Source organism: Phalangium opilio, unplaced genomic scaffold, assembly GCF_054372755.1.
Source record: "Phalangium opilio isolate 3A_F unplaced genomic scaffold, DU_Popi_V2 ptg000352l_1, whole genome shotgun sequence".
In the NCBI taxonomy this organism is placed as follows: domain Eukaryota; kingdom Metazoa; phylum Arthropoda; class Arachnida; order Opiliones; family Phalangiidae; genus Phalangium; species Phalangium opilio.
Genome location: NW_028324228.1, coordinates 1,503,446 through 1,525,631, shown reverse-complemented (window position 1 = coordinate 1,525,631; position 22,186 = coordinate 1,503,446). Strand labels below are relative to the sequence as shown.

At 35.6% G+C, this 22,186-nt stretch overlaps 1 protein-coding gene and 3 long non-coding RNA genes across 6 annotated transcripts; all 4 read right to left on the bottom strand.

The window, feature by feature from the left end:
- Positions 1 to 4,138: 4,138 nt before the first annotated feature.
- On the bottom strand, positions 4,139 to 6,941 carry LOC149602791 (uncharacterized). The gene is made up of 5 exons (XM_089860253.1): positions 6,795 to 6,941; positions 6,561 to 6,729; positions 6,217 to 6,434; positions 5,835 to 6,154; positions 4,139 to 5,776 (listed from the first exon to the last, which is right to left on the bottom strand). The coding sequence occupies exons 1-5, from the start codon at positions 6,939 to 6,941 to the stop codon at positions 5,566 to 5,568; spliced, it is 1,065 nt and encodes a 354-aa protein (XP_089716379.1). The 3' UTR covers positions 4,139 to 5,565.
- A 664-nt stretch (positions 6,942 to 7,605) lies between these two features.
- Positions 7,606 to 9,452, bottom strand: LOC149602790 (uncharacterized). Its single transcript, XR_016377075.1, has 3 exons — positions 9,029 to 9,452; positions 8,921 to 8,960; positions 7,606 to 8,295 (listed from the first exon to the last, which is right to left on the bottom strand). It is a non-coding gene; the product is annotated as an uncharacterized LOC149602790 (long non-coding RNA).
- Positions 9,453 to 11,045: 1,593 nt separating this feature from the next.
- LOC149602789 (uncharacterized) lies at positions 11,046 to 15,688 on the bottom strand. 3 transcript variants are annotated; one of them, XR_016377025.1, is made up of 3 exons: positions 15,253 to 15,688; positions 14,499 to 14,709; positions 11,046 to 14,413 (listed from the first exon to the last, which is right to left on the bottom strand). It is a non-coding gene; the product is annotated as an uncharacterized LOC149602789 (long non-coding RNA). The 3 variants fall into 3 exon arrangements; XR_016377024.1 differs by having other exon boundaries at positions 14,499 to 14,688; positions 15,253 to 15,681; XR_016377026.1 differs by lacking the exon at positions 15,253 to 15,688 and adding an exon at positions 14,822 to 14,890 and having other exon boundaries at positions 14,499 to 14,688.
- Positions 15,689 to 20,310: 4,622 nt separating this feature from the next.
- Positions 20,311 to 21,032, bottom strand: LOC149602788 (uncharacterized). Its single transcript, XR_016377089.1, has 2 exons — positions 20,892 to 21,032; positions 20,311 to 20,724 (listed from the first exon to the last, which is right to left on the bottom strand). It is a non-coding gene; the product is annotated as an uncharacterized LOC149602788 (long non-coding RNA).
- Positions 21,033 to 22,186: the final 1,154 nt, after the last annotated feature.

Sequence of the window (22,186 nt, the reverse complement as noted above, 5' to 3'; positions counted from 1 at the left end):
TACTTCGTTGATCGACGTTTAATTTCTTTTGTATCCAACAGCGTGTGAATAATTGTAAGGCAATAAAAAGTCAAGTAAGTGAATACTAACAATAGAGCCAACTTGAATTGTCGCGTTATTTTACGTAGAGACGTTTCGTGCATTTGTCGCAAAATGTCCTTTATAAGGAATTTCAATTGTTTTTGACGTATGCAGAAGTAGACAAAAACAATCGTTAACGAGTACGTTCTAACGAAGCCACTAAGTATCGCTTCTTTATATCCTACTCTTGTGGGTGTATCTTGTAGATAGATTGAAAGACAACTGAGACGGTTGTAAGACAAATAAACCTCCGAAATTGAGGACCAAGGGCAACTATTAAGATCCAGCGCGCCAAAATGTTCTGTTTGACCAAATTGGCCAGCAGCCCTGCGAATTTAAATTCATCGTCACTTTTTACAACAACCTTAAATTTTTCAAACTCGTTCTACGCTAGAAGCCTGAACGTATGAGGGAATCGAAATTCTGCAATAATGCGCCAGCATAAAAGAAACAAGTTGCTAAAACCTAAATATTATCTCTACGAGTCGAGACGGGGTTCTAGAAACTTATTTACCTAGATATACATTTGGTCTTTGTTGATAAGCAATTGGAGGCTTTAAAATTTATAAAGTATTCAAAGCTATAATCACAGAATGTAGGACATAATCCCCCCTGGACATAATCCCCCGAACATAATCCCCCCATTAGAGAAGAAAAGGACATAATCCCCTCAGGTAGGAGACAAAATCCCCCGGACAATTTCCCCCGAATGGATGATGAAGACAAAATACCCCCAGCCCTAGGACAAATTCCCCCCAGCCCCAAGACAAATTCCCCCCAGCCCCAGGACAAATTCCCCCCAACAAATGTAAAAAATAACATTTTGGAAAAGGCATACCCTTGTTGGTCGCTAATATATTTTGGAAAAGGTGGCAGCTAATTAATAGGAGAATATTTTGGAAAAGGTGGCAGCTAATTAATAGGAGAATATTTTGGAAAAGGTGGCAGCTAATTAATAGGAGAATATTTTGGAAAAGGTGCCAGCCAATTAATAGGAGAATATTTTGGAAAAAGTGCCAGCTAAATAATAGGAGAATATTTTGGAAAAGGTGCCAGCTAATTAATAGGAGAATATTTTGGAAAAGGTGCCAGCTAATTAATAGGAGAATATTTTGGAAAAGGTGCCAGCTAATTAATAGGAGAATATTTTGGAAAAAGTGCCAGCTAATTAATGGGAGAATATTTTGGAAAAGGTGCCAGCTAATTAATAGGAGAATATTTTGGAAAAGGTGCCAGCTAATTAATAGGAGAATATTTTGGAAAAGCTGCCAGCTAATTAATAGGAGAATATTTTGGAAAAGGTGCCAGCTAATTAATAGGAGAATATTTTGGAAAAGGTGCCAGCTAATTAATAGGAAAATATTTTGGAAAAGGTGCCAGCTAATTAATTAACTACGCCACCAGATCGCTGAGGCTTCCAGTGTTTTAGATAATATTGATATTGTATTTTTTATTGTCGGGGGATTATGACCGGGGAATTTGTCTAGAGCGTGGGGGATTTTGTCTAGAGGATGGGTAGATTTTGTCTAGAGGGTGGGGGATTTTGTCTAGAGGGTGGGGGGATTTTGTCTAGAGGGTGGGGGATTTTGTACTCTTAACTACGATGGGGGGAAATGACCGGGGGATTTTGTCTTGAGAGAGGGGGGATTTTGTATGTTATTAAAAATGGGGGGATTATGACCGGGGGTCTTTTGTCTTGGGGGTATTTAGTCCGTATACCATAATCACAACTAGGTTGGTGTGTAATCATTATCATCTCGTTATAGAGGATGGTGGTGTTAGAAGTCGATATGTACAAATTAGTGTCTATGTGGACTAATGGCAAGCTAATGATTGGTACTTTAGACGAGTAGAAAACTAAATGAAATAAAATTTTCCAAATTTCTGTGTTTGGGTTCGGAAATTGAAAACACGGTCCCCGCGGGTGTAGTAACAGATACACTCACAGAGACACCCCCACACATCGAGGACAGAACCTGTCCATGACATAGTCACGCGGAGAGGTGAAAAGGTCTTACATTTATTACGGTAAAACAAATATTGATATTTAGCCTATGCCATAAATCATAAGGTGACGGTGTGTTTTTCTTTTTGTCAATAAATATAAGAAAGGGCAAACGAAAGCTGAAATATCGATTGCTTTTTTTTCGAAAGTAAAAATAACTTAAGCTTGGTTTCCACTCGGCCGAAAATACTGTGGAACCAATGCCTTTAGGACTCGAAGTAAAGTATTTTCTCTATTAATTTATTTTTTCAATCAAGCACGTCATAATACCTTGATCTCTAATAATAATAACACATTGCTAATACATCACTGGTGAACATATTAAAGTATCCTTTAGCATCTTACAGTTGTTCTTATACAGCTAAATGACGAAACACGAACCTATGAGTCCTAATATCTGAAGGTCCTTTATCTTTCCTGTGTTATAACTGTCCCCATTAAGTTCTAGTGGAAACGCAATAAACTGGTCCATCAAGTAAAGATGATTATTGATTTGAGTGGGAGAGGCGGGGGAGGGTTCAGAAGTGAAGACTTGATTCGCCAGAGCCGAGAAATTAAGTTGGACAAGTTGAATCACCAAATTAAAAATTGATCACTGACCAATTTTTGCTAACTCAACTCTTTGACCCATGAAAAGGCACCAGTCTAGGAGTCTATTCATGCTCCTAGCACCAGTTAAGACAAAAGTGACCAATCCAACGAGTAAAAGAAGAAATTCCACCAGCAATGTCACTTCATCATCCATCTTCAAGGGCAGCAACAAACAACGTCAACCACCGGACTGACACGGATTGGTAGAAAAAAATTAGGAATGTATTTTGGGGTATAAATTGATGTATAATAGATAAAGTAAAAATAGGTCAATAATAGACATACAAACATGTAAAAGATAAACCTAGATAAGATAATGTAAAAAATAGGAGGTATGAGGACGACGATCGGTAGGAGGAACACAGATAAAACAACATGTTTAAACCGCAACAGCATGAGCTTTTAATTTAATAAAAAATGTTACCCAGAACAGTGCCCAGAGTCTGGGATATTTTCTATGTGTGTAGTTATAAGCGTAACACATTCCACATTAGTAAAAGCCGGAGATACTACTATTCTACTTGAAGGTAAGTATTTAGGAGCATAAATTAATATTTTCACTAAGGTCTAGTGTTAGTTTTCAAACTCCGATCGAACCGTAGTCTGGTCACTAGGTCTAGTCTGATTTTTTGGTTTTTATTTAAACACCGCGTTATGTAATCCGTCACGAATACAATGTGCACTTGGGTTGGCCATATTTCGGTTTATGGACGACGTCGTATATTTCATTATATTTTCCTTCTTACTTTTTTTTCTAAGAGGTCGTGGTAAATATTTTGAAACGAATCAAAAGAAAGAAGAGCATTTCTTGAAAGAAAAGGAAATTTTGAATTAAAGCTCTGTTTATTGTTGGCAATTAAAATGTTAGACTGTTACATATCTTAGAGTCTAGAACAAGTAGACATATAAAGGCTCAACGAGCTATAATACGTGTACAATACAAAGCGACAAAATGGGCTAGAATACGTGTACAATACAAAGCTACAAAATGGACTAGAATAGGTGTACAATACAAAGCTACAAAATGGACTAGAATAGGTGTACAATACAAAGCTACAAAATGGGCTAGAATAGGTGTACAATACAAAGCTACAAAATGGGCTAGAATAGGTGTACAATACAAAGCTACAAAATGGGCTAGAATAGGTGTACAATACAAAGCTACAAAATGGGCTAGAATAGGTGTACAATACAAAGCTACAAAATGGGCTAGAATAGGTGTACAATACAAAGCTACAAAATAGGCTAGAATAGGTGTACAATACAAAGCTACAAAATGGGCTAGAATAGGTGTACAATACAAAGCGACAAAATGGGCTAGAATACTTGAACAATACAAAGTGACAGAACGATATAACGTCAAGGCAGTCAGTCAGCCTACTTCTGGTATCGGTACAGACATTGCTTCTTCGCATGTGAATGGTCATTATGGGAGTCTGTCTTCACGTTGATTCTAAAAAATTCGCGCGAATGGGTGAGTTAACTTTAAATCGGCAGTCCGCAAGTTGAGAGAGTTTCAAATCTTTCTAAGAACTCGTTGAACTTAGTCACTCAGCTGGTGATAGCATCCAACAATCAGTGTTTTTGAAGAGTAGGAGCTTACCATCTACGTTATACTCTACCTCACCTTGGTAGCATTAAAGAGCGATGAGCTCTTTATTGAAGGTGTGAAGCATGTAATTATTTTAACGAGAATTATTGAACTACATTATATCAAAAATAAATAGGGGAAAGTGTCGGACTCTCTCCTTCGTCTGTGACATGCATTTGGAGGGGTGAATGCTTACTCGCGAAATCTGTTTCATCCCCCTCGCCTATTCACCATGTACCTAAGATAATTTGTGATATTGCGCGTGAAGAAATAGTGCGGTTTTATTTTACATTAGTTGCTTTTGACTGAGGCTAACCGTGGCCACAATTTAATTTGATGATGTATGTACATGATTGTATTAATTTAGTATGCTAATATTGATGTTATTTACTAATATTAAAACCATTTAGCTTATAATGACAACCCAGGGCCTAAGTTTGAACGAAATTCTGAAGGATTTTACCCATGAGTTTTTTGATATAAATGATGATTTGCGGCATTTTTAATTTATTTTCGGCGTGCTAACGTTTTAAACAAATTTGAACCTCGTTCAAACGCGAAAATAACACTAAAGAAAATAGAACAGAGCGCTGAGGTCCGAGGTTGTGACTCTTCCTTGAGATACGCCTATGCCAAATTGTCCCGTTTGGTGGCGTTCGAGCGTTATTTTCGAGAAGAATGACATCATCAACTTCAAATTTGATTGGCTAAACACCTCTCGCGCGCTTGAGCGTCTCGAAATGCATGTCAAGCTAAGACAAAGGCAGGAAAATATGGCAGTCCGACACTTTCCCCTATTTATTTTTGATTATATAAGAACGATTGGTTTCTTTTATGCACTATTCGTAGAGTTAGAACGTGGTAATTCCTGACATATATCAGAAGGATTTATTTCAGTAGACGCTATATGGATTTGACAAACTAATAGACCAGGTTTAAGTTTTTACATTTTAGAATTGGTACAATTTAATGTTTAAAATCATTAAATTAAATTTATTTAATAAATATAAACTTTACTCGTGTGGAATACTATCTTATTTTTCACGAATGGTTAATTTGAGTCTCTATCATAATCAAAAAACATTTTACATTGGAAAACTTTCGTTTGTCGACCATTTCTTTCAAATTCAAATACAGCTTGTGCCTTTTTAAAGCTTCGAGTGGAAACTAGAACTACGAACAAGTTTTCCTCTAAAACTAAAACCATCTTTATAAATAAGCCAATTTGAAGGTGTTATTTTTCTCGCAAGAGTCGAACAATTCCATTTCAAGTGATGAAATCCTAAATTTTCAGCGTTTAAGAAAATCGGTTCAAGAATATTTCGATTATCATAACGGCTACCGTTCCTGACAATAGCATGAAAAGCAAGTAGAAAGGAACGAAGACGCTACTTAAGTCCAAGTCAGCCGTGTTTTTCAACGGTTTCTTCCACTTGACTTGTTCAATTAAGTTACGCTTTTCAAAATCCAGATAGTCCAAAGAATACGTTTCGTAAATCGGTTCCAGGCTGAAACAAAAACTGTCTTGAAGCCAGTGAATCACTTTACGATAAAATTGGTACCGACCTTAGCTGGAGGTTTTCGTGCAATTGTGGTGTGCTTCTCATCCAAGAGGTGTTGCAAATGAGGTGTAAGTACTCAAAGCTAATTACGTGCTGCGAAAAGAAAAGACCTCTATTGTCCACAAGAAACTCCTTACTCTCAGAATCCATTGTTAGGAATTCCGCCATTATCCAAATCAGGTAGGTGTCCTCTGTGATTAGAGCTTTCTCTCCCGAAATAATTGGAAGATATCCCTCAAGCGCCAGATAATCCATAAGATTACTGGAAATTTTCTCCTTATCGAGTGCGTCTAACCATTTCTTAACAACTGGGTCCTTGGCTGCCTATTGATAAGTACCAATAACGTCAGAAGTATAGAGGACTTCTCAATGAATTGCCTGTTTACCAAATATTCCAGATAGTCTAAAGCTCCGCCTCCTTTCACCACAATAGGTGGAATACCGGATTTAATCAAGTCCGAGAGAGTATCAATGCAATTGTAGCTTTCCGTTGTGAACTCCGTTCTCAAGAAACAACCCAAGAAAAATAGAATAAAAGTTACTCCAATTAGCCACGACGAAACGAGCAGACGACAAGTAATGTGGGGTAAAACGTGAGGAATCGCTACAAAACATTATTTCTTGGATTAAACTGCTATCCATCTTTCGTTACGTTAACACAATCCAACTTTACGAAATGATATATTGGAAAACATTATTTTGTAATTTAAGGGAACACTTAATTGCTTACGTTCGGCACACAAGAGTGACGTGTTCTCCCAGACATTCCTCATGGTTTCTTCGGCCAGTTTCTTGGCAACTTTCTTGGCGGGCAATGATTTGAATTTGTTCGATACGATGGAGTGAAAGACGAGCAAAAGTGATAAAAGGATAACGGCTGAGACCGTTAAAATCAACACCTAATTGAAGCGATGTAAATCAATGCAAAAGGTTTTGAGCAGTTTTTATTTTGAGCTAAATCTACTTGAGAATCTATATTTAAAAAGGACATGGTCGTGGACAACACTTTCTTCGGAGCGGCGGAGACGATAATCGTCCTGGCAGTTCCGAACACCGGAGATGGACTGAAATATTCTTGTCGGCCATCAAAAAATGAGCCTTGCTTGGGCATAATGATAACATTGGCATTCTAAACCAAAGTGTAAGGATTATTACAAATTTCTTCTTAAGTATACTTAAATTTGGCCTGATTTCTCTGTCACTTACGTTAAAAGCTTGGGGTTTATTATATATATTTTGAACATCTATAGCGCCCACTTTATGTAATTCGTAAAATACCCTAAAAAATCAAAATTAAATTACAGTAAGATATAGGCGATTTTTGATAAGTCAGCCATAAATCAATGGATGTTTTCTTTGTCAAAGGACATTGAGTCGACAACATTTATTTACGGAGATATTGACTTCCAAACTTTGACCCCAAAAACAATGAAATAGTCACAGATTTGGAGTAACTAACTTTATTTAACCAGCGTACGCGATCTTCTACACATTTAATAATATTCTTTTGCAAGAAAAGGTTCAGTAACGTTCTTAGATTGAAGATAATTGAAGACTGAGATCTTTGTTTTAAGTGCCATGGCAAATGATTGGGAGCACATGTCTCCGTAGATAATTGTTTTAGATCCCATGTTCTTCGATACTCTCCTCTCAGTTTGACTTTAAGAACACACCATTAATTTAGGGCCAACTTATCAGAAACACCCTGTATAAACATTATTTGATAATTGTCAATGAAGGCTATGATTTTCGAAAACGCACTTCGTTCACTCAGGGAAACTTTATCCGTTGCCTACGTTAATAAAGGCCTGTGCGCGGCGTCGATTTTTATTTTTATTTTGGCAATTTAAGTTGCCAAATTCTGTCACCTGAGGCGCTATTAGCTGGACCTAAATAATTTGAAATGTTAATTTTCTCGCGCTTAGAACTTTAAATACTCATTTTCGCGCGCGTTTCGCTCCAGCTATCAATGAAATCTCGCGCTAAAATAGGGAGAAAATAAGAAGTCTCGTTTCTTAAAAGTCTCCCCCTTCGAAACCACCGCGCACAGGCCTTGATTAACGTAGGCAACGCTTTATCATACACTTAAGCTATTATCATAAGATAAGTTGTCACTGGAAGTGACGTAGGTGAAAGGTGATAGATTCTCCTAAAGTTACGCCTGGTGAAGCGCTGTACAGTCTAATTAAACAGGAAGATAGACCGGGTGTAGTGTAACATTTCGAGTAATCGTTAATACGTTATCCAACTTATCAAGTCGAAACAGGCAACAAATGTTCAATTTCTCAAATATTCTCACACCCATTTGACCAAAAGAGAGACGTAGTGAGTTTTCACAATTCTCTCTCTTTCAATCTATTTTTTCGAATCTAATTTCAAGGACTATACTTCATGTTAAGGGATCGTTTGAAATAATCCGTCAAGATACTGTAAAATGACGCGTGGTTCTCCATCTCCCACGTTTCCTAACAAGAAATGTTTAAATTTAAATTGCCACCAATAAAAATAATTTGATCCAGGGTTGTTGATTTTTTTGATTTTTTGAAAAAAATAAAAAATATCGATTTTTTTTATTTAAATCGAATATTTTGATTTATTTCATTTTTTTATTTTTATTGAAATACTAGTTAGTAAATTACCAACATTGAAACTTTTGAGTCAAAATTAGGAAAAAGCAAAATAATCATGACATTTAAGCAGCTATTAGATATTTTCTTCAGAGTTATTCTTATTGTTAGTATTCAAATGCTAGTACAAAAAGACTAGCTTGACCAGTATTTCATTTCCTAGCCTATTTGTAATCTTAATCCAGTTAAAATTGACCACATGAGTGGCAAGACAAACTGTAGTTCTGAGAAAAACTTAAACTGAAATATGCCAACCCATGATTGTTTTTAATTATAGGTCTTTTCTAGTTAAGTTTCTTTAAGTATTTCTTGAAATCTCAGAAAACATTTTTTATAAATAAAAATAAACACCTGATTTTAATCAAATTATTTTTTTAAAAAATCAGTGATTTAAATCCAACTGATTTAAATCAAACAACCCTGATTCGATCTTAGACACTCGATCTAATGTTGATAAACTAACCGCAATTGTCGACACGTTTATTGGTTCCTGTTGGTTGTATCTATAGTAATTAATTAATTTTCAAATCGGATATAACATTTAAGATTTGATATGCCCATTAAATTCTACCTGTATTTAAAATACCGATCATTTCCAAGAAACTCAAATTGGTTCATTGCCATTTTGAAGTTCACGTAAAAGCGCTTCCTTTTTTAACAAGTACTCCTAAACTCAAATATTAAAACAATTGCAGTTACCGAGAATTGGCGTGGTTAAGAAGAAATATTCCTATAAGAAGAACTAAATTCGCTCTCGTGATAGTCGACAATCCCCACTTCATGGGTGGGTAGGTGGAAACGAAGGTGGGACTTAATATTTTATCTTACTCTATGTTTTCCACCATTTATCTCTTTTACCATTTCGTTAGGGATTCTTTTTTTAGTTTTTGGATCTCATGAAATCTTAAGTGTAGTATATTGGATTCGACTTGGAAATAATTATAGAACGATTTTCACGCAAAGACATATTCCAAATCCATCAAGTTTGGTTCAAAATCTTTAAGTAACTTGTTAATGGTAATTAAAAACAACTGGGAAGCCTCCATTTTCTGTTTACTTTGCTGTAGCTTTTTTTCTCTACTCTGAATACGTCATTCGCGTCTATATGTCCTATGCGCACGGGATGAAATGGGAAAGCGCAGAGCAATGACGGACATGAAAGGGGCGGGGCTTACTTGTCCACTCACACCTGCGTAAGAGTAGAAGCCTAAAGTCTGGCCAATTTAAGTCTTCTTATGGTATAATTCTTTTAGCTACTTTTTTTTTGAAAAATACCACTTCGAGGAATTCACGCTGCGTTGTAGCGAAAAACAAGAACTAATTGCCCAGTCCCACCCATGTTTAGTCTTTGTATCCGGGATTCACATGGGGCCTGCGGCGAATTTCACATAATTTTTACTCACCCGACGATGTCTTATTTACAATATCTTTAATAAACGTTTCTAATTTTAAACATAACACAAAATTGCCATTTCATACGCCTTTGTGACGAAAGTAACAAATTATGTAACAAATAATTACGAACAAACTTGTTATTTTAAATTAGGTAGCTTCTAGAATAAAATTGAAGTTGCGCTCTATCGAAGCTCTTGATTTGATAGGTGTCGATTAATTTCCCTTGAATGCAGCCACAAAGTTACGGGATATATTAAAGACGAAGACAAGGATTAATTAGTCTGCACTTCGAAATCTCTCAAATCGAACTGCACACTAGCTGATCTCTGAAATGTTGGAATCTAGTATTTCTAGATCAGTTACCTATACCCCGCAATTAGCACGCGGAGGTTGGGTAATGCGTCATTAACTGCGGTTGTTGTTAGCCACTCACGGCCGAGTATTGAACTGCTTCTGCATGGGTCATAATAGGTTTTAATGAATTTGGAGAAATCGTGAGGCCTGAGTCGTTATTGCTGTCGTATGATTACTTAGTTTCTCGTGTGACCCGGACAGTCTGATCATTATTGGTTTCCAGTGTTTTGAACAGTAACTGTAAATAAGCGCAACAATAGAAGGAGTAGAGTTTTGCATAGAAAATATCAGGTTTTCTACGGGAATATTTAACCTTTCTAACGTTGGAATAACCTAATGACTGGTCGCTTTCCGCAATTATCTTGGAATTAGATCGTGGGAATTCCGGACACATGGCACTAACACGTTTTTACTTCTAGGCGCTATATTGATTTGGCATAAAAAATGGAACCGATTTGAATTTTCATATTTACGACTTTGATAATATTTAGCCCTTGAACTTAAACTCATTAATTTAATAACTGTAAAATTCACTTGGCATTGTTTTTAATGATACATTAATTTGAGACCTTTTTCGTACCTATCACTATAGACTAATACAAATATTACATGCAGGGAACAAACTTCCAGGGTCAAGCCTCCAAACTGGATAATTTACATGTAGTGAGCTTGGGCTGCCTCTTTCTCTCGTGGCGTGAGAGAAATTTTTGAGTATCAAGCATACCATCCAGGTCGAGTATATAACGAGTATACATCTCACCAGAGTCATTATGATGATAATAATAATATTTCTGAAAAACTAGTTCTTGTGAAGTTCAGAAAGAATAGTAAAAAGGCACTTTCGCATCATAAGTTTTATTAAAAACATTTTGGTCTTTATATATCTTGAGAAGGTTCAGAAACAAATTGTGATTGTAATCAATAACTAAATAAATGGGCGTCGTCGCATAACTCATTTGGTTATAATATACACGGAGTAAAAATGGATGCCCTAAAAGTTCATTAAATATTACCGGTTTCGGTTTGCAATGAATGCCATTAGAAGGAAACTCAAACCAACGCGTCTGGGTTTGTCAGGAAGGCTAGGCCTTGTGTTTTTTGCAGTGAATATTATGTAATTTTTTACAAAGAAGTGATTCCCATTAGTTGTATGAAGTCAATTATGGCCAGATATTTTAGGTTGAAAATGGGTCCGTTTCTTCATCATCAAAACTTCTTTTTTCTCTTATTGAAAGTTGCGTGTTATTTACGAAACTTTGAGGGTCAGTTTTGTTCTGGGTTTTGTTTGGACTTGGTTTATCTGAAGCGCAATAAATACTTAGGGCCTAGTGTACTAAAAAATTTTAGTTTTAAATTTTTTTAAACCGATTAATAATCAGTAATCCAATAGTATATGGATTAATATTTCCGTTAGTAAATTGAGTTCCCAGTTCGCGAGAGTACAGAGTCGGTGGACTCAGTTCATACCAGCATTTCAGTAGGAATATTCCATACCTAGATATTATTGTATTGTATTTATGTGGAACCATGGTGGAACGAAGCTTTGTCTCTACAGTAAATGCTTTTAACACTATCGAATTGCACAGTTTAACGGAAATTGCACGTCTGCCATAAAATAAAGGTATTGGCAAAAAAAATCGAGGAAGTTTATCTAGTTGCGAAAAGTCATTGAACGTTCCATTTTTTCCTAACTCGGAACAAGTCACGGAAAACATTTTTCCGTATTAGCTAGGTGTGGTTGGGGGTCTGGAGGGCGTGCTAGTTTCGTATGTGCTAATGTAGTACAATATTCATGTTTCCTAACTCGCTAAGATCTAACAGCGACTCAACCTTTATACATAGTGCTCTTTCGGCCTGAAAATGAATCTCTCATTCCAGCTACCGTGCCCGCATTCTCCATCCCCGTGCCAGCCAAACAAACCGGTCCACAAAGAAAATATTTCTCCTATATAAGCTTTCCAACAGATCGGCCTCAAATAAAACCTAATCTTGAGGGTTGCCGCAATCTAACCGGGTGAATTCTTTGATGATGCCAATGTTGTTTCTTTCTCAATACTTCCAAGAGCCGAAAGAGGTCTTTTCTTAACAAGGGTTCCTAAGTCAGGAAAACTGCTGTAAACTCGTACCGTTGTGCTAATGTACTTCCTTTCGCAATTCCTTCACATTACGAGCTCTTGCCTTAATCGGTTTCAATCCACGCTTGTTTTTCGTGTGCCCGGGGCTACAAACACACACACACAGACATACACCCCTACCGACAAAACACCATCGCAAAGTTATGTCTGTTTAACTAACCACACCAAGCAAAAACTAGGACGAGGCGATATGATCTAGAGCAACACACATTTTTTCCCTCATTTCCTAGTTGACGGTTTTATTAATAAAACAGTATTAAGAATTGAATGTAACAGACTGCCTCCCAGTATTACACGAAAAACGTTCCTTCGTTCCTTAGCAGATACTACTCTACTCGAATGTAAGTACTTTGGAGCGTAAATTAACACTTTCACTAAGGTCTAGTGTTAGTTTTCATCTCCTATCGAAAGGCACCCTGGCAGGGCCGGAAATAAGCACAGGACACTGGACATTGTCCAATAAAATTATAAAATGCCCTATAATTTTTTTAAAAACTAAGGGAGTCATTGGACGTTTTGACTATTAAATTTTCCAAACTTTTGATAGCTTGACTATGATGATGGGACACAATTTTTGCACACTCCAGTGGAGATTGTCCCATTAACTTTCCAGTCAAAGGGGGATCACTGGAAAATGTCCTATAAGAAATTTTTCTTATTTCCGGCCCTGTACCCTTCATTTTTTATATTCAAACACCGCTTTATAACTCATCAAGTATACAATCTGCACTTGGGTTGGCCAACTTATGGTTTATGGACGACGTTGTAAATTATATTATTTTTGATTCTGATAGTTACAATCTATTTTAATATTTTAGAGCCCGTGAAAAATATTTTGAAAGTAATTTAATGAAAACGTGCAATGGAGTTTTTCATTAAATTTCTGATAATTATTTTTAATTAAAATGTTAGGTTTTTCTTTATCTTAGAGTCTAGCGTCAAGTGGGCTTAGAAAGGCTTTAGTAGCTAAAATGGGCTGGAATACAAGGCGACAGAACTATACAGTATAACGTCTACATCTGTGCTCGGTACAGATATTGGTGTGTAGTGAATGGTCTTTGTGCCATTATTATTATTATTCTTTCACCCAATTATAGTTTAATTTGTGAGTTTACTTAATACACCTAAAAATTGGCAGTGCGTAGGTGGAATTTCAAATCCTTCTAACAACTCGTTGAAATTCATAACTGCACTGGTCATTGCATAAAATAGTCGGTTTTATTGAACATTAGAAGTGTTGGCCTTTATTCTACCTCACTTTGGTAGCGTCCGAGAGAGCAGATCATTTTATAATAATAATAATAATAATAATAATAATAATAATAGCTTTATTTATGGATATTCCTATCAGTTTACAACTGGTTTACGTAGGAGTCCGGTTTAACTTAAAAACGTTAATTAAAATTAAAAGTTATCTCTGATATATTCTAGGATCTTTGTTTTAAAAACAGACATTGAATTATTTTTTTTTTTTATATCGCGAGGGATAGAGTTCCATTATTTTATTCCCCTGGATTATTATTGAAGGGGTTAGGCATATAATTGACAGAGCAGACGCTCCTATCTCACATACCGCGTCCCGCAGGCCCCATACCTGTCCACCATCGCTTTTGCTTAGCTCAGATCGTTACTTCATAGAAATTCACAACGAGCTCACCTCGAGCTCAAAATTGAAACAATGTTTCATTAGAGCTCAATGTGAGCTAAAGCTCAGTTTTTATAAATGAGCTCACCTTGGGCTCAACTCGAGCTCAAGCTTGCTCTAATATCATTCGGGGGATCACCTCGGGCCCAATATTGATTGTATTTCAGGCTCACCTCGAGCTCCCGCTTAGTCAATATAGTAAGCTCATACAAGGTCGAGCTTGGTCTCGTATTTTCGGAAAATATTTCTTCCAAGCAGTGTAGATGTTGAAATAAATAATTTTAGAGCTATTTTTACGCGATAAATTTTCAATAACAATGTTCAATTTCCTGTGAATCTTTTAGCACACAGTTATTCTTTTTTTTTCCAATTTGATTTTTCAATTTCCTATGAACTTACTGATTCATTTTCGTCCCTACCTGTAATTCTGATTAAATATGTAATTTAGTGACCTTAAGCACCTTTCCAAGAAAATGTTCAAGAGATGAAGATGCAAACTGCATTTATCTTACCATAAACATGATATTTATACAGTTATACAAAGATGTCATTCCGTCAGACTCTACTTCGCTCGTCTTTACTTCTTATCATCGTGATGTTGTCCATTTTCAGTCTGGTGCAAAATCTCGAATCTGAAGGTAACTATATCATCTCATTTGCTAGGGGAAATTACGAGGCTGGTCTTCGTCGAAGGTTTCCACCCTGCATATTGAAAAAGAAAATCTATATCTATATAAATCAAAGTCCTGACTGACTGATAACGCCCAGCCCAAACCGCTTGCCCTAGAAGGCTGAAAATTTGCAGGAACGTTAATTATAAGTAGTAGGCGCGTACTAAGAAAAATTTTTCCAATCCGCTGAAATCTTAAACAAGCTGCCCCAGCAGAAAGGACACTCGTGCGGGATTTTTTTTTTTTTTTTTTTTTGAGGTTTCAATGCGATAGGGTCTATGGACCGCGGCAAGGATGTGATTATTCAGGTTTCAGTAGGAGTGTAAGCAGGGGAAGGAAATGAGGTTTACTTGGGAGGTGACGGGCGGGGTGTGGGGGTCAAGTCACCTCCGGCGGACACGGGGCAGTCGGCACCTATAGGGTAGGATCGCCGACATGTGTCGTATTCCCTCAAACTTTGCCGCCCAGTAGCTTGGCTTACAGGAGTGCGCCACACTCCCGGCACTCGTGCGGGATATGTTAGATAATAAAAATTTAAACAATAGGGGCTAAAAAAGCGAGCATTAGATAAAAAATTCTTTGCTAGACGCCATACCTCCAGTTGTGAACTTGTGAGAGTCTAATAAATATTAACAGTAGAACTCGCAGCAGACAACTCCTTCTAAAGACTTAAGCTATCCACTAGCACCATCGCGCGCCACCATCCTTAACCCACCGCACCAACGCGTGCTTCGGAGGAGGCGGAGTCTATTTATCCTTTTTTGCGGCTTCAGCTAGAGTGCGTTCTGGTGGAGTCACCAAATAAGTGTTTACTTTAAAAAATCCAAATCGCAATGATGGGGATGAAAAGCCCGAACACACGGTATTCCTGTCGCCATGCATTTCCAAAGCTACGCTAGAGAGACCTTGAAAACCGGGACCAATACCTCGTGCGAGGGGGATTCTCCCCCGCACGAGTAAAAATGGCGCTCAGAAATGTACAAAAATCTTCTCTATGCAACAAATTCCGAGCGTCTCAACCGATTTCACAAATATTTGGTACACTGATTTCCTTTAACCTCTAGACGGGCTGAATGGTCTTTTGGGTTCAATTTGTTGCCATCTTTTAAAATGGTGGTGAAAAACTTTAAAACCCTTCTTTATGGAATAATGTCGGCATGAAAAGTAATAAAAAATGTCTCGACGGGGTGACGGGCAATGCCGAGTGCCTTCGCTCCCAGGGTGCTAAAAAAATATAAGTCATCAGTAAAATCTATCCATTCTTTATATCATTTTGATGAAAGCTTTTATAACACGCGAGCGACGCCGCGGGTAACAGCTAGTATGATATATTGGCCACACCAAGCGCAAAACTATATAAGATACATCAGTTGATATGAGATAGGCAACCATTTTTATTGCGTTCTGCAGCCTCATTCTGAGTGTTATGAGTCAGATTCAGGGGTACTTGTAGCGTGAATAAAAGCAGATCTATTTATAACAATAGCTTGAACTGAACCTTTTTTATGTTTTGCCTAAATAGCATCACGACATGAATCAGCTAGTAAGTAATCTGATTAATTCGAATATTTATTAGTTTTATCTTGAAAACACGTTCTTTTTTCATTTTTTAAATAAAACATAACGTTTTGAACAGAGGGTGAGTTCGCTAAATCAATTTAGTATGAATTGTGAACTTACAACATGTTTTGTGCTGATTTGACTTAAATTGTTCGGTTACGAATAGATAGTAAGTTTCTCATCTAATCCAAGTATGATTTATTCTTATTTGAAAATGTTCTATTTATTTTACCAAAAACATTGCCCCATGAATAGAAGGTAAGTTTCGCTCATTATTGCAAATATTGAATATTTGAACTTTTATTACACGCTTTTGTTTATTTGCTTTAAACACCGTGTTACAGGCCGTAAGTTTCTCTCCTTATTGCTTTAATTTTTAAATATTAATATCAATTTTAATAACAATTATATCTTTTTACTTAATTAAATCATTGCGTTGTGAATAGTTCGTAAGTATACCATTCTAATATCCATAATTAATGTTCGAAATAAGCTCCAGAGTTTATTTGAAATATTTCACTTATGTATTACATATTCTGTTTATTTCACTCGAAACCTTTTGCGCTACGAATAGATTGTAAGTTAACTATTTTTTCGATTAATGATTATCACTTTTTTATGACACGTTTTCCTTTATTTGAATTGTTTTACAGAATGTAAGTTTGTAAGCTTAGCTCAATTTACGATTTAAAGTTGAAAACCATTTTTTTCTGAACATTTTTCTGAAAACCCCGTGCTTTGAATAGTCAGTAAGTATTATTTGCTTATTTCGAGTGCTTATTTATTTATCGTATGTCTATTTTGAAAAAAAAAAAAATTATTATTATTTTCATTTTTAAACGTTGCACTTTATGCAGAAAGTAAGATTTGACTTTCATTTAGGGAGCCGTAACTTTAAGTAGAAGGAAGGAATAAATTCTCTTAATCAGAGCGTACCTTAGTCAACTCCCCCACTCCGCGTCACGCTTGCACAGATTTAAGAGAAGGAGTGAGATACCGGTTGGTTTTTAAGAGGCTTCTTGACGGATTGGTGCATGGTTCCTTCCGTCTATTTTTATATATGGCTCCCTGACACATTCATGGAGGAAAAATATTAAGAAGAATAAACGTGCCCGGCTTCTAGAAATCGATAAGTGGGACGCAAAAAGGGTTGAAATGTAGGCTATTTTGGTAAAATTTCGAGAACCATAAAAGGTTTATTTAGATGCGAGGGAAAGTTATTTTCATTCTGCTGGTGTCAAATCTTTAGCAAGAGTTTAGTGTTTATTAAAATTTGGTTAAATTTCAAATCACGATCACAACCAATAGAGATCTCTTGAGGTCAGGTTAGGACCTAAAAGAAACTAAAATTATAGGCTCTACGTGAAATGAGCAATTAAAACTTCAATAAAATAAACTAATAAGTAAATGTCACTCCATAATTAAATTTTTGATTAATAAAAACTCAATAAAGGAAATTAAGTATTTTGGATTAACCGAGTCTAAATCAACCCAAATATTCGACAGTGGGCCCAAGTTAGATAAATTTTTGAACCCATCAAATTGAAGGTTGACAATAATAGCAGGGTGGACCCAAGCCATCTTTTTCTTCTTAATTTTTTTCCACCCACGGTTCATTTTATTATTTAAGTCTCAAGATATGTTTAAATTCCTATTTTTTTTTAAACTTCTGCCATGCATAGGAGGTAAGATTTCCCTATTAATTTCGCTCATTAATAAATTAATTATATTCGTAGTTTGATAACATCCATATTTTTTTTAAATTTTTTTCTTACATAGGAAGTAAGATTTTTATGTTAATTTCGAGTTTATATTTAATATTACCAGAAGTAAGATAAGGGACTAGAAGTAAAGAGCTCTAGCATTGGTAATAGTTCCTGGCACTAGTGAATAAATTTGAAGATTTTATGCCGCTTCCATCGCGCCTACACTAGAGAGAAAAAAATTGGTCAAGTTCCAAAAACATTTCCTACCCCCTTCCCCTTCAACCTAAAGCCGCGGAACACGGACGCGGGTGCTTGAATCTAGTTCAGCTGTCTACCACCGCGAGCGTCTCACGTTCTGGAGGGAAAATTCAGAAACCGCTACCAGAGGACCAACCGTTGGTGTGTTATCAAGAATATTCACTTTCGCCAAGTGAAGAATTTGGTTAGCTCGATACTTCTAGTCCCTTATCTTCCTTCTGATATTTCTATGCCTAATTTGAAAATATTTAATTTATCTTCAATCATTGTGTTTTACATAGGCAGTAAGATTTTTTTCTGTTCATTTCGAGTTTTTACTTGCTAATTCTATGATTAGTATGATAACATTTTCCGATTTCTTTTATCTTTAAACATTGTAATTATTGATAGATCGTAAGGTTTTTCTGTTTATTTCGAGTTTTTATTTATTAGTTCTATGCTAAGTTAATATAATTTTCTTTTTTGTTTTATCTTTAAACATTTTCTTTTGCATAGTCCGTAAGATTTCTCTATTCATTTCGATAATTAATAAATAAGTTACACTCTTAGTTTCATAACATCTTTTTTATTTTGAATTGTTTTTTTCTTGCGTAGAAAGTAAGAATTTTAAGTTAATTTCGAGTTTTTATTTAATTTTACTATGCCCAATTTTATTACATTTTCCGCTTTATATTATCTTAATCATTGTGTTTTACATAGACGGTAAGATTTTTTTCTGTGCATTTCGAGTTTTTATTTGTTAATTCTATAATTAGTGTGATAGCATTTTACGCTTTCTTTTATCTTTAAACATTGTAATTTTTGATAGATGGTAAGATTTTTGTTTATTTCGTATTTATTAATTCTATGCCTTGATTTAAAAATTTCCCCGATTTATTTTATCTTTAAACATTTTGTTTTGCATAGTTGGTAAGATTTTTTTCTTTATTTATAGCAGGGATAGATTTAATTTTAGAAGTAGGAATGGAGAACACGGTATATTGAGTGCGCGTCAAAGTCCCGGACCCCCTTCCCCTGAAGGGGGGGGAGTATGAAAGAAGAGGCGGGTCATAGCCACAGAGATAAAAAGGAATAACGTATTTTTCGCCGTCCCCGTCAGCAACGTTATCAAAACGTAGTTTAAATGAGCCAATAAGATAATTTAAACTTTTCGTTGCGTGTTAGAGCGAGGGACTCTATAATTGGCTATGAGTCGGACTGAAGTAAAGGCTAACCGTTCTACATTCCTACTTCTAAAATTAAATCTATCCCTGTTTATGGTTTTCAATTAATAATTGTATGTGTAGTTTGATAAGATTTCCTGTTTTATTTTTTCACAGATGGTAAGATATTTGTTTAATTCTAGTTTTTATTTACTATTTTTATGCTTGATAATATTTTCTGTTTTATTTTATCTCTTAACATTATGTTTTTGATAGGAGGTAAGATTTTTCTGTTTATTTCGAGTTTTCAGTTCATTATTTTGTGCTTAGTTTGACAAAATTTCCGTTTTATTTTTTCTTTAAACATTTTGTTTTCCATAGTCGGTAAGATATTTGTTTATTTTTTATCTAATTTCACTCATAGCATGTAAACGACTTTTTTCTTTTCTTTTTAAACATTGTGTTACGCATAGTGGGTAAGATCTTTTTCCTTACCTCAATAGGGACTTGGCAGTACTACGTCATGCAACGTCAGGCTGCCTTCCACTAGTGCTTAAAAACATACCCGGAGGAGGTGCTAAATATAGCTTTCATTCTGTTAAAAAACATACCATAATGGCGCTGGGGCGGGGTTAAGCCCGAATTGCCAAGTCTCTATTATTCATATATTTGTTCAAAGGTTTAATTTTTATTTTATTTTTAAACATTGTGTTTACATAGATGGTATGATTGTTCTATTTATATCGATGATTTTATTATTATATCTAGACCTAGTTTTATAACATTTTCCGTTATGTTTTATCTTTAAACATTGCGTTTTGAACAGACTGTAAGATTTTCTGTTATTTCGAATTTTTGTATTAATGCTATGCCTGGTTTGATAACAATTTCCGTTTTATTTTAATTTTAAACATTTTTTGCCTAGCTTGTAAGATTTCTCTTTTTGGTTCAATTTTTTTTATAAATTAGTTTGATTACATTTTTCCATTTTATTTTATCTTTAAACGTTTTGTTATGCACAGCTAGTAAGATTTCCTTGCTTATCTCAATTAGTATTTATTTATTTATAAAAGCCTTCTAGGTTTAATTTTCATTTATTTTTCCCTGTTTTTAAACATTGTATTTTGCATAGGCGGTATGATTTTTCTGTTTATATCGAATACTTTTATTAATTCATATGCCTAGTTTGATAACAACTTCCGATTTGTTTTAATTTTAAACATTTTTTTGCCTAGCCGGTAAGATTACTCTTTTTAGTTCAATTATTTGGTATCGTTCCTTTCAACCGAATTCCCAATGGACCGAAATCCCATTCGACCGAATATCCCGCAATGATTTTAGATTTCCAGCCCAATGGCTATATTCCCGATGGACCGAAATCCCAATCGTCCGAATATGCCTCTAAAAAATACATGAATATAACTTGAAACACTGTAGCCGTCAGCGATTCGGTGGTGTAGTGGATACGATGTTGGACTGCGAAGCGATAGGTTGTTGGTTCGAATCTCCGAAAGGTATGTTAACAATATTAAAAGTAAATGTTTCGTGATACTAATTAAAACGCTCACTTTCATTCCTTTCAAGGCAAGAGATATATAGAATTAATAAACAAATTGTGCTTAAAATGAAGTACAGTCTTAATGGTAGTTCCATCAATGTCTTTAAATTTTAAATTAAAATTTTAATATTTTGGTTTCGGGTGGGTTAGGTTAGGTTAGGTTAGGTTTGGTTCCAATAATTCGTTGACACCTTTTCCAAAATATGCTCCTTTTAATTAGCTACCACCTTTTCCAAAACATTCTCCTATTAATTAGCTGCCACCTTTTCCAAAAGATTTTCCTATTAATTAGCTGCCACCTTTTTCAAAATATTCTCCTATTAATTAGCTGCAACCTTTTCCAAAACATTCTCCTACTAATTAGCTGCCACATTTTCCAAAATACTCTCCTTTTAATTAGCTCTCACCTTTTCTAAAATATTCTCCTATTAATTAGGGGTGACTCCCATAATCCCCCTGGACATAATCCCCCCAAAAATTTCCCCCCGTCCAAATGGGCATAAGACAAAATCCCCTTATTTGCAGACAAAATCCCCCCAAACTGGAGACAAAATCCCTCCCAAATTGGAGACAAAATCCCCCGCTTACGGAACGAAATCCCCCCCTTGGAGACGAACCCTTCAGGGGTCATTCCTATTTTAGAGGTCGTTTTCCACAGTGGAAATTTTTTTAGTAGGATAGTAGTAAAAATAATAGTATTCCCCCTACGAGGAAAAGCGGAACCAATGATGGAGAAAATAGTATGGATTGCCGACTAACCATAAATTTTCGCCTTTTCCAAAATATTGCTGACTAACCATAAATTTCCGCCTATTCCAAAATATCGCTGACTAACTATAAATTTCCGCCTTTTCCAAAATATCGCTGACTAACCATAAATTTCCGTCTTTTCCAAAATATCGCTGACTAAGCCTAAATTTCAGCCTTTTCCAAAATATCGCTGACTAACCATAAATTTCCCCCTTTTCCAAAATACTGCTGATAACCAGAAATTTCCGCCTTTTCCAAAATATTGCCGACTAACCATAAATTTTCGCCTTTTCCAAAATATTGCTGACTAACCATAAATTTCTGCCTTTTCCAAAATATCGCTGACTAACCATAAATTCACGCCTTTTCCAAAATATCGCTGACTAACCATAAATTTCCTCCTTTTCCAAAATATCGCTGACTAACCATAAATTTCCGCCTTTTCCAAAATACTGCTGATAACCATAAATTTCCGCCTTTTCCAAAATATTTCTGACTAACCATAAATTTCTGCCTTTTCCAAAATATCGCTGACTAACCATAAATTTCCGCCTT

What these genes read in the sequence shown, in the direction of transcription:
- LOC149602791 (XM_089860253.1), bottom strand. Translation starts at nt 6,941, where the DNA reads ATGCCCAAGCAAGGCTCATTTTTTGATGGCCGACAAGAATATTTCAGT. An exon ending in TTTTAAATATAGATTCTCAA is followed by an intron (nt 6,730 to 6,794) that starts GTAGATTTAGCT and finishes CGCTTCAATTAG; the next exon opens with GTGTTGATTTTAACGGTCTC. An exon ending in TAGACTATCTGGAATATTTG is followed by an intron (nt 6,155 to 6,216) that starts GTAAACAGGCAA and finishes ACTTATCAATAG; the next exon opens with GCAGCCAAGGACCCAGTTGT.